The 17,911-nt window shown below is 49.3% G+C and overlaps 1 protein-coding gene across 2 annotated transcripts in view; it reads left to right on the forward strand.

The window, feature by feature from the left end:
• LOC148504702 (uncharacterized) overlaps positions 1-17,305 on the forward strand; it is a 46,136-nt gene extending 28,831 nt beyond the window's left edge. For both annotated transcript variants that reach the window (XM_088448590.1, XM_088448591.1), the window contains exon 9: positions 16,551-17,305. In XM_088448590.1, the coding sequence (XP_088304716.1) occupies positions 16,551-16,561 (11 nt within the window). In that variant the 3' untranslated portion in view covers positions 16,562-17,305. The remainder of the gene's footprint in view (positions 1-16,550) is intronic.
• Positions 17,306-17,911: the final 606 nt, after the last annotated feature.

Raw genomic sequence — 17,911 nt, forward strand, 5'->3', positions numbered from 1 at the left:
GACCTATCACTATTACAGGAGTGTAGGGAGCGTGTGCAGGTACTGGGTATAATCCTACCACTGTCTGGGCTATCACTATTACAGGAGTGTAGGGAGCGTGTGCAGGTGCTGGGTATAATCCTATCAGTGTTAGACCTATCACTATTACAGTAGTGCAGGGAGCGTGTGCAGGTGCTGGGTATAATCCTATCAGTGTCTGGGCTATCACTATTAGAGGATTGCAGGGAGCGTGGGTAGGTGCTGGGTATAATCCTACCAGTGTCTGGGCTATCACTATTAGAGGATTGCAGGGAGCGTGGGTAGGTGCTGGGTATAATCCTACCAGTGTCTGGCCTATCACTATTACAGAAGTGCAGGAAGCATGTGCAGGTGCTGGGTATAATCCTATCAGTGTTAGACCTATCACTATTACAGGAGCACAGGCAGCGTGTGCTGGGTATAATCCTACCAGTGTCAGGCCTATCACTATTACAGGAGTGCAGGGAGCGTGTGCAGGTGCTGGGTATAATCTCATCAGTGTCTTGGCTATCACTATTACAGGAGTGCCGTAAGCGTGTGCAGGTGCTGGGTATAATCCTATCAGTGTTAGACCTATCACTATTACAGGAGTGCCGGAAGCGTGTGCAGGTGCTGGGTATAATCCTATCAGTGTTAGACCTATCACTATTACAGGAGTGCAGGAAGCATGTGCAGGTGCTGGGTATAATCCTACCAGTGTCTGGCCTATCACTATTACAGGAGTGCAGGGAACATGTCTAGGTGCTGGGTATGATACTACCAGTGACTGGGCCATCATTATTACAGGAGTGGAGGAGACAATCCCATCAGTGTTAGACCTATCACTATTACAGGAGCGCAGGGAGCGTGTGCAGGTGCTGGGTATAATCCCATCAGTGTTAGACCTATCACTATTACAGGAGCGCAGGGAGCGTGTGCAGGTGCTGGGTGTAATCCCATCAGTGTTAGACCTATCACTATTACAGGAGCGCAGGGAGCGTGTGCAGGTGCTGGGTATAATCCTACCAGTGTTAGACCTATCACTATTAGAGGAGTGCAGGTGCTGGGTATAATCCTACCAGTGTTAGACCTATCACTATTAGAGGAGCGCAGGGAGCGTGTGCAGGTGCTGGGTATAATCCTACCAGTGTTAGACCTATCACTGTTACAGGAGTGCAGGGAGCATGTGCAGGTGCTGGGTATAATCCTACCAGTGTCTGGCCCATCATTATTACAGGACTGGAGGAGACAATCCCATCAGTGTTAGACCTATCACTATTACAGGAGTCCAGGGAGCATGTGCAGGTGCTGGGTATAATCCTACCAGTGTCAGGCCTATCACTATTACAGGAGCACAGGGAGCGTGTGCTGGGTAAAATCCTACCAGTGTCAAGCCTATCACTATTACAGGAGTGCAGGGAGCTTGTGTAGGTGGTGGGTATAATGCCATCAGTGTTAGGCCTATCACTATTAAAGGAGCGCAGGGAGCGTGTGCAGGTGCTGGGTATAATCCTACCAGTGTCTGGCCTATCACTATTACAGGAGCGCAGGGAGCGTGTGCAGGTGCTGGGTATAATCCTACCACTGTCTGGCCTATCACTATTACAGGAGTGCAGGGATCGTGTGTAGGTGCTGGGTATAATCCTACCAGTGTTAGACCTATCACTATTACAGGAGTGAAGGGAGCATGTGCTGGGTAAAATCCCATCAGTGTTAGACCTATCACTATTACAGGAGTGCAGGGAACGTGTGTAGGTGCTGGGTATACTACCAGTGTTAGACCTATCACTATTAGAGGAGTGCAGGGAGCGTGTGCTGGGTATAATCCTACCAGTGTTAGACCTATCACTATTAGAGGAGTGCAGGGAGCGTGTGCTGGGTATAATCCTACCAGTGTTAGACCTATCACTATTAGAGGAGTGCAGGGAGCGTGGGTATGTGCTGGGTATAATCCTACCAGTGTCTGGCCTATCACTATTACAGGAGTGCAGGGAGCGTGTGCAGGTGCTGGGTATAATCCCATCAGTGTTAGTCCTATCACTATTACAGGAGTGCAGGGAGCATGTGCAGGTGCTGGGTATAATGCTACCAGTGTCTGGCCCATCATTATTACAGGACTGGAGGAGACAATCCCATCAGTGTTAGACCTATCACTATTACAGGAGTGCAGGGAGCATGTGCAGGTGCTGGGTATAATCCTACCAGTGTCAGGCCTATCCCTATTACAGGAGCACAGGGAGCGTGTGCTGGGTAAAATCCTACCAGTGTCAAGCCTATCACTATTACAGGAGTGCAGGGAGCTTGTGTAGGTGCTGGGTATAATCCCATCAGTGTTAGGCCTATCACTATTAAAGGAGCGCAGGGAGCGTGTGCAGGTGCTGGGTATAATCCTACCAGTGTCTAGCCTATCACTATTACAGGAGCGCAGGGAGCGTGTGCAGGTGCTGGGTATAATCCTACTACTGTCTGGCCTATCACTATTACAGGAGTGCAGGGAGCGTGTGTAGGTGCAGGGTATAATCCTACCAGTGTTAGACCTATCACTATTAGAGGTTTGCAGGGAGCGTGTGCTGGGTATAATCCTACCAGTGTTAGACCTATCACTATTAGAGGAGTGCAGGGAGCGTGTGCTGGGTATAATCCTACCAGTGTTAGACCTATCACTAATACAGGAGTGCAGGGAGCGTGGGTAGGTGCTGGGTATAATCCTACCAGTGTCTGGCCAATCACTATTACAGGAGTGCAGGGAGCGTGTGCAGGTGCTGGGTATAATCCCATCAGTGTTAGTCCTATCACTATTACAGGAGTGCAGGGAGCGTGTGCAGCTGCTGGGTATAATCCCATCAGTGTTAGTCCTATCACTATTACAGGAGTGCAGGGAGCGTGTGCAGGTGCTGGGTATAATCCCATCAGTGTTAGTCCTATCACTATTACAGGAGGGAAGGGAGCGTGTGCAGGTGCTGGGTATAATCCTACCAGTGTTAGACCTATCACTATTACAGGAGTGCAGGGAGCGTGTGCAGGTGCTGGGTATAATCCTACCAGTGTTAGACCTATCACTATTACAGGAGTGTAGGGAGCATGTGCAGATGCTGGGTATAATCCTTCCAGTGTCTGGCCTATCACTATTAGAGGAGTGCAGAGAGCGTGTGCAGGTGCTGGGTATAATCCTATCAGTGTTATGCCTATCACTATTACAGGAGTGCAGGGAGCGTGTGCTGGGTATAATCCTACCAGTGTTAGACCTATCACTATTACAGGAGTGCAGGGAGCGAGTGCAGGTGCTGGGTATAATGCCATCAGTGTTAGACCTATCACTATTACAGGAGTGTAGGGAGCGTGTGCAGGTGCTAGGTATAATCCCATCAGTGTTAGACCTATCACTATTACAGGAGTGCAGGGAGCGTGTGCAGGTGCTGGGTATAATCCCATCAGTGTTAGACCTATCACTATTACAGGAGTGCAGGGAATGTGTGCAGGTGCTGGGTATAATCCCATCAGTGTTAGACCTATCACTATTACAGGAGTGCAGGGAGCGTGTGTAGGTGCTGGGTATAATCCTACCAGTGTTAGACCTATCACTATTACAGGACTGTAGGGAGCGTGTGCAGGTACTGGGTATAATCCTACCACTGTCTGGGCTATCACTATTACAGGAGTGTAGGGAGCGTGTGCAGGTGCTGGGTATAATCCTATCAGTGTCTGGGCTATCACTATTACAGGAGTGCAGGGAGCGTGTGCAGGTGCTGGTTATAATCCTACCAGTGTCAGGCCTATCACTATTACAGGAGTGCAGGGAGCGTGTGCAGGTGCTGGTTATAATCCTATCAGTGTTAGACCTATCACTATTACAGTAGTGCAGGGAGCGTGTGCAGGTGCTGGGTATAATCCTACCAGTGTCTGGCCTATCACTATTACAGGAGTGCAGGGAACATGTCTAGGTGCTGGGTATGATACTACCAGTGACTGGGCCATCATTATTACAGGAGTGGAGGAGACAATCCCATCAGTGTTAGACCTATCACTATTACAGGAGCGCAGGGAGCGTGTGCAGGTGCTGGGTATAATCCCATCAGTGTTAGACCTATCACTATTACAGGAGCGCAGGGAGCGTGTGCAGGTGCTGGGTGTAATCCCATCAGTGTTAGACCTATCACTATTACAGGAGCGCAGGGAGCGTGTGCAGGTGCTGGGTATAATCCTACCAGTGTTAGACCTATCACTATTAGAGGAGTGCAGGTGCTGGGTATAATCCTACCAGTGTTAGACCTATCACTATTAGAGGAGCGCAGGGAGCGTGTGCAGGTGCTGGGTATAATCCTACCAGTGTTAGACCTATCACTGTTACAGGAGTGCAGGGAGCATGTGCAGGTGCTGGGTATAATCCTACCAGTGTCTGGCCCATCATTATTACAGGACTGGAGGAGACAATCCCATCAGTGTTAGACCTATCACTATTACAGGAGTCCAGGGAGCATGTGCAGGTGCTGGGTATAATCCTACCAGTGTCAGGCCTATCACTATTACAGGAGCACAGGGAGCGTGTGCTGGGTAAAATCCTACCAGTGTCAAGCCTATCACTATTACAGGAGTGCAGGGAGCTTGTGTAGGTGGTGGGTATAATGCCATCAGTGTTAGGCCTATCACTATTAAAGGAGCGCAGGGAGCGTGTGCAGGTGCTGGGTATAATCCTACCAGTGTCTGGCCTATCACTATTACAGGAGCGCAGGGAGCGTGTGCAGGTGCTGGGTATAATCCTACCACTGTCTGGCCTATCACTATTACAGGAGTGCAGGGATCGTGTGTAGGTGCTGGGTATAATCCTACCAGTGTTAGACCTATCACTATTACAGGAGTGAAGGGAGCATGTGCTGGGTAAAATCCCATCAGTGTTAGACCTATCACTATTACAGGAGTGCAGGGAACGTGTGTAGGTGCTGGGTATACTACCAGTGTTAGACCTATCACTATTAGAGGAGTGCAGGGAGCGTGTGCTGGGTATAATCCTACCAGTGTTAGACCTATCACTATTAGAGGAGTGCAGGGAGCGTGTGCTGGGTATAATCCTACCAGTGTTAGACCTATCACTATTAGAGGAGTGCAGGGAGCGTGGGTATGTGCTGGGTATAATCCTACCAGTGTCTGGCCTATCACTATTACAGGAGTGCAGGGAGCGTGTGCAGGTGCTGGGTATAATCCCATCAGTGTTAGTCCTATCACTATTACAGGAGTGCAGGGAGCATGTGCAGGTGCTGGGTATAATGCTACCAGTGTCTGGCCCATCATTATTACAGGACTGGAGGAGACAATCCCATCAGTGTTAGACCTATCACTATTACAGGAGTGCAGGGAGCATGTGCAGGTGCTGGGTATAATCCTACCAGTGTCAGGCCTATCCCTATTACAGGAGCACAGGGAGCGTGTGCTGGGTAAAATCCTACCAGTGTCAAGCCTATCACTATTACAGGAGTGCAGGGAGCTTGTGTAGGTGCTGGGTATAATCCCATCAGTGTTAGGCCTATCACTATTAAAGGAGCGCAGGGAGCGTGTGCAGGTGCTGGGTATAATCCTACCAGTGTCTAGCCTATCACTATTACAGGAGCGCAGGGAGCGTGTGCAGGTGCTGGGTATAATCCTACTACTGTCTGGCCTATCACTATTACAGGAGTGCAGGGAGCGTGTGTAGGTGCAGGGTATAATCCTACCAGTGTTAGACCTATCACTATTAGAGGTTTGCAGGGAGCGTGTGCTGGGTATAATCCTACCAGTGTTAGACCTATCACTATTAGAGGAGTGCAGGGAGCGTGTGCTGGGTATAATCCTACCAGTGTTAGACCTATCACTAATACAGGAGTGCAGGGAGCGTGGGTAGGTGCTGGGTATAATCCTACCAGTGTCTGGCCAATCACTATTACAGGAGTGCAGGGAGCGTGTGCAGGTGCTGGGTATAATCCCATCAGTGTTAGTCCTATCACTATTACAGGAGTGCAGGGAGCGTGTGCAGCTGCTGGGTATAATCCCATCAGTGTTAGTCCTATCACTATTACAGGAGTGCAGGGAGCGTGTGCAGGTGCTGGGTATAATCCCATCAGTGTTAGTCCTATCACTATTACAGGAGGGAAGGGAGCGTGTGCAGGTGCTGGGTATAATCCTACCAGTGTTAGACCTATCACTATTACAGGAGTGCAGGGAGCGTGTGCAGGTGCTGGGTATAATCCTACCAGTGTTAGACCTATCACTATTACAGGAGTGTAGGGAGCATGTGCAGATGCTGGGTATAATCCTTCCAGTGTCTGGCCTATCACTATTAGAGGAGTGCAGAGAGCGTGTGCAGGTGCTGGGTATAATCCTATCAGTGTTATGCCTATCACTATTACAGGAGTGCAGGGAGCGTGTGCTGGGTATAATCCTACCAGTGTTAGACCTATCACTATTACAGGAGTGCAGGGAGCGAGTGCAGGTGCTGGGTATAATGCCATCAGTGTTAGACCTATCACTATTACAGGAGTGTAGGGAGCGTGTGCAGGTGCTAGGTATAATCCCATCAGTGTTAGACCTATCACTATTACAGGAGTGCAGGGAGCGTGTGCAGGTGCTGGGTATAATCCCATCAGTGTTAGACCTATCACTATTACAGGAGTGCAGGGAATGTGTGCAGGTGCTGGGTATAATCCCATCAGTGTTAGACCTATCACTATTACAGGAGTGCAGGGAGCGTGTGTAGGTGCTGGGTATAATCCTACCAGTGTTAGACCTATCACTATTACAGGACTGTAGGGAGCGTGTGCAGGTACTGGGTATAATCCTACCACTGTCTGGGCTATCACTATTACAGGAGTGTAGGGAGCGTGTGCAGGTGCTGGGTATAATCCTATCAGTGTCTGGGCTATCACTATTACAGGAGTGCAGGGAGCGTGTGCAGGTGCTGGTTATAATCCTACCAGTGTCAGGCCTATCACTATTACAGGAGTGCAGGGAGCGTGTGCAGGTGCTGGTTATAATCCTATCAGTGTTAGACCTATCACTATTACAGTAGTGCAGGGAGCGTGTGCAGGTGCTGGGTATAATCCTATCAGTGTCTGGGCTATCACTATTAGAGGAGTGCAGGGAGCGTGGGTAGGTGCTGGGTATAATCCTACCAGTGTCTGGCCTATCACTATTACAGGAGTGCAGGGAACGTGTGCAGGTGCTGGGTATAATCCTATCAGTGTCTGGGCTATCACTATTACAGGAGTGCAGGAAGCGTGTGCAGGTGCTGGGTATAATCCTATCAGTGTTAGACCTATCACTATTACAGGAGCACAGGCAGCGTGTGCTGGGTATAATCCTTCCAGTGTCAGGCCTATCACTATTACAGGAGTGCAGGGAGCGTGTGCAGGTGCTGGGTATAATCCCATCAGTGTCTGGGCTATCACTATTACAGGAGTGCCGGAAGCGTGTGCAGGTGCTGGGTATAATCCCATCAGTGTTAGACCTATCACTATTACAGGAGTGCAGGGAATGTGTGCAGGTGCTGGGTATAATCCCATCAGTGTCTGGGCTATCACTATTACAGGAGTGCAGGGAGCGTGTGCAGGTGCTGGGTATAATCCTACTAGTGTTAGACCTATCACTATTACAGGAGTGCCGGAAGCGTGTGCAGGTGCTGGGTATAATCCTATCAGTGTTAGACCTATCACTATTACAGGAGTGTAGGAAGCATGTGCAGGTGCTGGGTATAATCCTACCAGTGTCTGGCCTATCACTATTACAGGAGTGCAGGGAACGTTTGCAGGTGCTGGGTATAATCCTACCAGTGTCTGGCCTATCACTATTACAGGAGTGTAGGGAGCGTGTGCAGGTGCTGGGTATAATCCCATCAGTGTTAGACCTATCACTATTACAGGAGTGCAGGGAGCGTGTGCAGGTGCTGGGTATAATCCTATCAGTGTTAGACCTATCACTATTAGAGGAGTGCAGGGAGCGTGTGCAGGTGCTGGGTATAATCCTACCAGTGTTAGACCTATCACTATTAGAGGAGTGCAGGAAGCGTGTGCAGGTGCAGGGTATAATCCTACCAGTGTTAGACCTATCACTATTACAGGAGTGCAGGGAGCATGTGCAGGTGCTGGGTATAATCCTACCAGTGTCTGGCCCATCATTATTACAGGACTGGAGGACACAATCCCATCGGTGTTAGACCTATCACTATTACAGGAGTGCAGGGAGCATGTGCAGGTGCTGGGTATAATCCTACCAGTGTCAGGCCTATCACTATTACAGGAGCACAGGGAGCGTGTGCTGGGTAAAATCCTACCAGTGTCAAGCCTATCACTATTACAGGAGTGCAGGGAGCTTGTGTAGGTGGTGGGTATAATCCCATCACTATTAAAGGAGCGCAGGGAGCGTATGCAGGTGCTGGGTATAATCCTACCAGTGTCTGGCCTATCACTATTACAGGAGCGCAGGGAGCGTGTGCAGGTGCTGGGTATAATCCTACCACTGTCTGGCCTATCACTATTACAGGAGTGCAGGGACCGTGTGTAGGTGCTTGGTATAATCCTACCAGTGTTAGACCTATCACTATTACAGGAGTGTAGGGAGCGTGTGCAGGTACTGGGTATAATCCTACCACTGTCTGGGCTATCACTATTACAGGAGTGAAGGGAGCATGTGCTGGGTAAAATCCCATCAGTGTTAGACCTATCACTATTACAGGAGTGCAGGGAGCGTGTGCAGGTGCTGGTTATAATCCTTCCAGTGTCAGGCCTATCACTATTACAGGAGTGCAGGGAGCGTGTGCAGGTGCTGAGTATACAACCAGTGTTAGACCTATCACTATTAGAGGAGTGCAGGGAGCGTGTGCTGGGTATAATCCTACCAGTGTTAGACCTATCACTATTAGAGGTGTGCAGGGAGCGTGGGTAGGTGCTGGGTATAATCCTACCAGTGTCTGGCCTATCACTATTACAGGAGTGCAGGGAGCATGTGCAGGTGCTGGGTATAATCCTACCAGTGTCTGGCCCATCATTATTACAGGACTGGAGGAGACAATCCCATCAGTGTTAGACCTATCACTATTACAGGAGTGCAGGGAGCATGTGCAGGTGCTGGGTATAATCCTACCAGTGTCAGGACTATCACTATTACAGGAGCACAGGGAGCGTGTGCTGGGTAAAATCCTACCAGTGTCAAGCCTATCACTATTACAGGAGTGCAGGGAGCTTGTGTAGGTGCTGGGTATAATCCCATCAGTGTTAGGCCTATCACTATTAAAGGAGCGCAGGGAGCGTGTGCAGGTGCTGGGTATAATCCTACCAGTGTCTGGCCTATCACTATTACAGGAGCGCAGGGAGCGTGTGCAGGTGCTGGGTATAATCCTACTACTGTCTGGCCTATCACTATTACAGGAGTGCAGGGAGCGTGTGTAGGTGCTGGGTATAATCCTACCAGTGTTAGACCTATCACTATTACAGGAGTGTAGGGAGCGTGTGCAGGTACTGGGTATAATCCTATCAGTGTTAGACCTATCACTATTACAAGAGTGTAGGGACCGTGTGTAGGTGATGGGTATACTACCAGTGTTAGACCTATCACTATTAGAGGAGTGCAGGGAGCGTGTGCTGGGTATAATCCTACCAGTGTTAGACCTATCACTATTAGAGGAGTGCAGGGAGCGTGTGCTGGGTATAATCCTACCAGTATTAGACCTATCACTATTAGAGGAGTGCAGGGAGCGTGGGTAGGTGCTGGGTATAATCCTACCAGTGTCTGGCCTATCACTATTACAGGAGTGCAGGGAGCGTGTGCAGGTGCTGGGTATAATCCCATCAGTGTTAGTCCTATCACTATTACAGGAGTGCAGGGAGCATGTGCAGGTGCTGGGTATAATCCCATCAGTGTTAGTCCTATCACAATTACAGGAGTGCAGGGAGCGTGTGCAGGTGCTGGGTATAATCCTACCAGTGTTAGACCTATCACTATTACAGGAGTGCAGGGAGCGTGTGCAGGTGCTGGGTATAATCCCATCAGTGTTAGTCCTATCACTATTAGAGGAGTGCAGGGAGCGTGTGCAGGTGCTGGGTATAATCCTATCAGTGTTAGGCCTATCACTATTACAGGAGTTCAGGGAGCGTGTGCTGGGTATAATCCTACCAGTGTTAGACCTATCACTATTACAGGAGTGCAGGGAGCGTGTGCATGTGCTGGGTATAATGCCATCAGTGTCTGGCCTATCACTATTACAGGAGTGTAGGGAGCGTGTGCAGGTGCTGGGTATAATCCCATCAGTGTTAGACCTATCACTAATACAGGAGTGCAGGGATCGTGGGTAGGTGCTGGGTATAATCCCATCAGTGTTAGACCTATCACTATTACAGGAGTGCAAGGAGAGTGTGCAGGTGCTGGTTATAATCCTACCAGTGTCAGGCCTATCACTATTACAGGAGTGCAGGGAGCGTGTGCAGGTGCTGGTTATAATCCTACCAGTGTCAGGCCTATCACTATTACAGGAGTGCAGGGAGCGTGTGCAGGTGCTGGTTATAATCCTATCAGTGTTAGACCTATCACTATTACAGTAGTGCAGGGAGCGTGTGCAGGTGCTGGGTATAATCCTATCAGTGTCTGGGCTATCACTATTAGAGGAGTGCAGGGAGCGTGGGTAGGTGCTGGGTATAATCCTACCAGTGTCTGGCCTATCACTATTACAGGAGTGCAGGAAGCGTGTGCAGGTGCTGGGTATTATCCTATCAGTGTTAGACCTATCACTATTACAGGAGCACAGGCAGCGTGTGCTGGGTATAATCCTATCAGTGTTAGACCTATCACTATTACAGGAGTGCAGGGAGCATGTGCAGGTGCTGGGTATAATCCTACTAGTGTTAGACCTATCACTATTACAGGAGTGCCGGAAGCGTGTGCAGGTGCTGGGTATAATCCTATCAGAGTTAGACCTATCACTGTTACAGGAGTGCAGGAAGCATGTGCAGGTGCTGGGTATAATCCTACCAGTGTCTGGCCTATCACTATTAGAGGAGTGCAGGGAACGTCTGCAGGTGCTGGGTATAATCCCATCAGTGTTAGACCTATCACTAATACAGGAGTGCAGGGAGCATGGGTAGGTGCTGGGTATATTCCCATCAGTGTTAGATCTATCACTATTACAGGAGTGCAGGGAGCGTGTGCAGGTGCTGGGTATAATCCTACTAGTGTTAGACCTACCACTATTACAGGAGTGCAGGGAGCGTGGGTAGGTGCTGGGTATAATCCTACCAGTGTCTGGGCTATCACTATTACAGGAGTGTAGGGAGCGTCTGCAGGTGCTGGGTATAATCCCATCAGTGTTAGACCTATCACTATTACAGGAGTGCAGGGAGCGTGGGTAGGTGCTGGGTATAATCCCATCAGTGTTAGACCTATCACTATTACAGTAGTGCAGGGAGCGTGTGCAGGTGCTGGGTATAATCCTATCAGTGTCTGGGCTATCACTATTACAGTAGTGCAGGGAGCGTGTGCAGGTGCTGGGTATAATCCTATCAGTGTCTGGGCTATCACTATTACAGGAGTGCAGGAAGCGTGTGCAGGTGCTGGGTATTATCCTATCAGTGTTAGACCTATCACTATTACAGGAGCACAGGCAGCGTGTGCTGGGTATAATCCTACCAGTGTCAGGCCTATCACTATTACAGGAGTGCAGGGAGCGTGTGCAGGTGCTGGGTATAATCCCATCAGTGTCTGGGCTATCACTATTACAGGAGTGCCGGAAGCGTGTGCAGGTGCTGGGTATAATCCTATCAGTGTTAGACCTATCACTATTACAGGAGTGCAGGGAGCGTGTGCAGGTGCTGGGTATAATCCTACTAGTGTTAGACCTATCACTATTACAGGAGTGCCGGAAGCGTGTGCAGGTGCTGGGTATAATCCTATCAGAGTTAGACCTATCACTATTACAGGAGTGCAGGAAGCATGTGCAGGTGCTGGGTATAATCCTACCAGTGTCTGGCCTATCACTATTACAGGAGTGCAGGGAACGTCTGCAGGTGCTGGGTATAATCCCATCAGTGTTAGACCTATCACTAATACAGGAGTGCAGGGAGCGTGGGTAGGTGCTGGGTATATTCCCATCAGTGTTAGACCTATCACTATTACAGGAGTGCAGGGAGCGTGTGCAGGTGCTGGGTATAATCCTACTAGTGTTAGACCTATCACTATTACAGGAGTGCAGGGAGCGCGTGCAGGTGCTGGGTATAATCCCATCAGTGTCTGGGCTATCACTATTACTGGAGTGCCAGAAGCGTGTGCAGGTGCTGGGTATAATCCTATCAGTGTTAGACCTATCACTATTACAGGAGTGCAGGGAGCGTGTGCAGGTGCTGGGTATAATCCTACTAGTGTTAGACCTATCACTATTACAGGAGTGCCGGAAGCGTGTGCAGGTGCTGGGTATAATCCTATCAGTGTTAGACCTATCACTATTACAGGAGTGCAGGGAGCATGTGCAGGTGCTGGGTATAATCCTACCAGTGTCTGGCCTATCACTATTACAGGAGTGCAGGGAACGTTTGCAGGTGCTGGGTATAATCCTACCAGTGTCTGGCCTATCACTATTACAGGAGTGTAGGGAGCGTGTGCAGGTGCTGGGTATAATCCCATCAGTGTTAGACCTATCACTAATACAGGAGTGCAGGGAGCGTGGGTAGGTGCTGGGTATAATCCCATCAGTGTTAGACCTATCACTATTACAGGAGTGCAGGGAGCGTGTGCAGGTGATGGGTATAATCCTATCAGTGTTAGACCTATCACTATTACAGGAGTGCAGGGAGCGTGTGCAGGTGCTGGGTATAATCCTACTAGTGTTAGACCTATCACTATTACAGGAGTGCAGGGAGCGTGGGTAGGTGCTGGGTATAATCCTACCAGTGTCTGGGCTATCACTATTACAGGAGTGTAGGGAGCGTCTGCAGGTGCTGGGTATAATCCAATCAGTGTTAGACCTATCACTATTAGAGGAGTGCAGGGAGCGTGGGTAGGTGCTGGGTATAATCCCATCAGTGTTAGACCTATCACTATTACAGGAGTGCAGGGAGTGTGTGCAGGTGCTGGGTATAATCCCATCAGTGTTAGACCTATCACTATTACAGGAGTGCAGGGAATGTGTGCAGGTGCTGGGTATAATCCAATCAGTGTTAGACCTATCACTATTACAGGAGTGCAGGGAGCATGTGCAGGTGCTGGGTATAATCCTATCAGTGTCTGGGCTATCACTATTACAGGAGAGCAGGAAGCGTGTGCAGGTGCTGGTTATAATCCTACCAGTGTCAGGCCTATCACTATTACAGGAGTGCAGGGAGCGTGTGCAGGTGCTGGTTAAATTCCTATCAGTGTTAGACCTATCACTATTACAGGAGTGCAGGGAGCGTGTGCAGGTGCTGGGTATAATCCTACTAGTGTTAGACCTATCACTATTACAGGAGTGCAGGGAGCGTGTGCAGGTGCTGGGTATAATCCCATCAGTGTTAGACCTATCACTATTAGAGGAGTGCAGGGAGCTTGTGCAGGTGCTGGGTATAATCCTACCAGTGTCTGGGCTATCAGTATTACAGTAGTGCAGGGAGCGTGTGCAGGTGCTGGGTATAATCCTATCAGTGTCTGGGCTATCACTATTAGAGGAGTGCAGGGAGCGTGGGTAGGTGCTGGGTATAATCCTACCAGTGTCAGGCCTATCACTATTACAGGAGTGCAGGGAGCGTGTGCAGGTGCTGGGTATAATCCCATCAGTGTCTGGGCTATCACTATTACTGGAGTGCCGGAAGCGTGTGCAGGTGCTGGGTATAGTCCTATCAGTGTTAGACCTATCACTATTACAGGAGTGCAGGGAGCGTGTGCAGGTGCTGGGTATAATCCTACTTGTGTTAGACCTATCACTATTACAGGAGTGCAGGGAGCGTGGGTAGGTTCTGGGTATAATCCTACCAGTGTCTTGGCTATCACTATTACAGGAGTGCAGGGAGCGTGGGTAGGTGCTGGGTATAATCCCATCAGTGTTAGACCTATCACTATTACAGGAGTGCAGGGAGCGTGTGCAGGTGCTGGGTATAATCCCATCAGTGTTAGACCTATCACTATTACAGGAGTGCAGGGAATGTGTGCAGTTGCTGGGTATAATCCAATCAGTGTTAGACCTATCACTATTACAGGAGTGCAGGGAGCGTGGGTAGGTGCTGGGTATAATCCTACCAGTGTCTGGGCTATCACTATTACAGGAGTGTAGGGAGCGTCTGCAGGTGCTGGGTATAATCCTACTAGTGTCTGGCCTATCACTATTAGAGGAGTGCAGGGAGCGTGCGCAGGTGCTGGGTATAATCCCATCAGTGTTTGACCTATCACTATTACAGGAGTGCAGGGAGCGTGTGCAGGTGCTGGGTATAATCCTACCAGTGTCTGGCCTATCACTATTAGAGGAGTGCAGGGAGCGTGTGCAGGTGCTGGGTATAATCCCATCAGTGTTAGACCTATCACTATTACAGGAGTGCAGGGAGCGTGTGTAGGTGCTGGTTATAATCCTATCAGTCTCAGTCCTATCACTATTACAGGAGTGTAGGGAGCGTGTGCAGGTGCTGGTTATAATCCTATCAGTGTTATACCTATCACTATTACAGGAGTGCAGGGAGCGTTTGCAGGTGCTGGGTATAATCCTACTAGTGTTAGACCTATCACTATTACAGGAGTGCAGGGAGCGTGTGCAGGTGCTGGGTATAATCCCATCAGTGTCTGGGCTATCACTATTACAGGAGTGCAGGGAGCGTGTGCAGGTGCTGGGTATAATCCTACTAGTGTTAGACCTATCACTATTACAGGAGTGCAGGGAGCGTGTGCAGGTGCTGGGTATAATCCTATCAGTGTTAGACCTATCACTATTACAGGAGTGTAGGGAGCGTGTGCAGGTGCTGTTTATAATCCTATCAGTGTTAGACCTATCACTATTAGAGGAGTGCAGGGAGCGTGTGCAGGTGCTGGGTATAATCCTACCAGTGTCTGGGCTATCACTATTACAGTAGTGCAGGGAGCGTGGGTAGGTGCTGGGTATAATCCTGCCAGTGTCAGGCCTATCACTATTACAGGAGTGCAGGGAACATGTGCAGGTGCTGGGTATAATCCTATCAGTGTCTGGGCTATCACTATTACAGGAGTGCAGGAAGCGTGTGCAGGTGCTGGGTATAATCCTATCAGTGTTAGACCTATCACTATTACAGGAGCACAGGCAGCGTGTGCTGGGTATAATCCTACCAGTGTCAGGCCTATCACTATTACAGGAGTGCAGGGAGCGTGTGCAGGTGCTGGGTATAATCCCATCAGTGTCTGGGCTATCACTATTACAGGAGTGCCGGAAGCTTGTGCAGGTGCTGGGTATAATCCTATCAGTGTTAGACCTATCACTATTACAGGAGTGCAGGGAGCATGTGCAGGTGCTGGGTATAATCCTACCAGTGTCTGGCCTATCACTATTACAGGAGTGCAGGGAACGTGTGCAGGTGCTGGGTATAATCCTATCAGTGTCTGGCCTATCACTATTACAGGAGTGCAGGGAGCGTGTGCAGGTGCTGGGTATAATCCCATCAGTGTTAGACCTATCACTATTACAGGAGTGTAGGGAGCGTGGGTAGGTGCTGGGTATAATCCTACCAGTGTCTGGCCTATCACTATTACAGGAGTGTAGGGAGCGTGTGCAGGTGCTGGGTATAATCCTACCAGTGTCTGGCCTATCACTATTACAGGAGTGTAGGGAGCGTGTGTTGGTGCTGGGTATAATCCCATCAGTGTTAGACCTATCACTATTACAGGAGTGCAGGGAGCGTGTGCAGGTGCTGGGTATAATCCTACCAGTGTCTGGGCTATCGCTATTACAGGAGTGCAGGGAGCATGTGCAGGTGCTGGGTATAATCCTACTAGTGTCTGGCCTATCACTATTACAGGAGTGCAGGGAGCGTGTGCAGGTGCTGGGTATAATCCTACCAGTGTCTGGCCTATCACTATTAGATGAGTGCAGGGAGCGTGTGCAGGTGCTGGGTATAATTCCATCAGTGTTAGACCTATCACTATTACAGGAGTGCAGGGAGCGTGTGCAGGTGCCGGGTATAATCCTACTAGTGTCTGGCCTATCACTACTGCAGGAGTGCAGGGAGCGTGGGTAGGTACTGGGTATAATCCTACCAGTGTCTGGCCTATCACTATTATAGGAGTGCAGGGAGCGTGTGCAGGTGCTGGGTATAATCCTATCAGTGTTAGACCTATCACTATTACAGGAGTGCAGGGAGCGTGTGCAGGTGCTGGGTATAATCCTATCAGTGTTAGACCTATCACTATTACAGGAGTGCAGGGAGCGTGTGCAGGTGCTGGGTATAATCCTATCAGTGTTAGACCTATCACTATTACAGGAGTGCAGGGAGCGTGTGCAGGTGCTGGGTATAATCCTATCATCAGTGTTAGACCTATCACTATTACAGGAGTGCAGGGAGCGTGTGCAGGTGCTGGGTATAATCCTATCAGTGTTTGATCTCTCTCTCTTTCTGTTTTAGCCAGAAAATGAACTCACAAGAACTCTCCTTACCCCTACATGTACCTCAGACCCTCCTGCTTCCTGTACCTCTCACCCAGTTAATACTTTAGTCCAGCTGCAGCTATGTAGATTGTGAAGACCCCACAAAGTGTAGAGCTGGCTCCCTGAACACATGGTACCATGTTTACAGCAGTGATTTCAGCCATAATAAAGCATGATTTCCAAAGCACGAAGCCTGAAGCTGAGAGAGGCTGATTGCTGAGAACCTTCTAACAGGGTCAGCTAAGCACCTCTTCACCGAGTCAGCTAAGCACATCCTCACCGAGTCAGCTAAGCACCTCCTCACTGACCACTGCCTCACCAAGCACCTATGCACAGTTTCTATTTAGTCAGTTATTCTGGGACCCTCAGTGTAATTATATCTGGATTCCCCACCCTCATTGATACAATGGTGGGCTTCCTACCTCTACAGATGCCACCCCACCCATGGGTCTGGAACCTACATTGGAGTTGTCCTGACCTTGGATCCAGTTGGGTTCTGCAGTGAGATCAAATCATCTAGAGACAGGAGCTTCAGATTGCAACACCAACTTCCAGGCAAAACTTACCTGGTACCGAGGCCGGGAGGGACTTGTGGCTTCCCGGTAACAGTGGGGACCTCACCGCTCCCTATGTCTTTATAGGGGGAACTGTATCATAGAAATATAAGTAGATCACTTTTCTCTTCTGTCCTTTCATTTACTAAGTTTTGTCCATTCTGCTAATAAAAGTAATTTCAGCAATGAATCCAGTGATTTGTAACATCGGCGTTTATATCACACGTGTACAAATGTGCGGGTCCTGTCTGACGCCGCACCCAGAGATCCCCCTGTCTGACATGTAACATGAGGGGGGATGTATCAAAGCTTGGAGATAGATAAAGGGGTCTATTCACTAAGCCTTGGAGAGAGAAAATGGAGAAATATAAGTTCCAACCAATCAGCTCCCGTCATGTTACAGGCTGTGTTTGAAAAATGACAGGAGCTGGTTGGTTGGCACTTTGGGGTCTATTCTCATGGAGCGAGATAAAATGGAGAAAGATCAGTCCCAGCCAATCAGCTCCTCTGTCATTTTTCAAAAATATGACAGTTGGGAGCTGATTGGCTGGTACTTTCTCTCTCCAAGCTATGATAAATCTCCCTCCTAATGTCAGCATATGTAACCCCCCTCCCCATTTAACCTCTTAAGGGGCTCCAGGTTACCAATCACCTTGGTGTCTATAATGTATCCACCCTCCCGGTAAGTGGTGCGCCTGGTTTATATCAGTGTCTCTACCCAAGTACGTGTAGTAATAGACAGATGGGATTACTTGGGAAAATCAGAGTTATGGTATAACATACC

This window comes from Taudactylus pleione, unplaced genomic scaffold (assembly GCF_031769625.1).
Source record: "Taudactylus pleione unplaced genomic scaffold, aTauple2 ptg000460l, whole genome shotgun sequence".
NCBI lineage: Eukaryota > Metazoa > Chordata > Amphibia > Anura > Myobatrachidae > Taudactylus > Taudactylus pleione.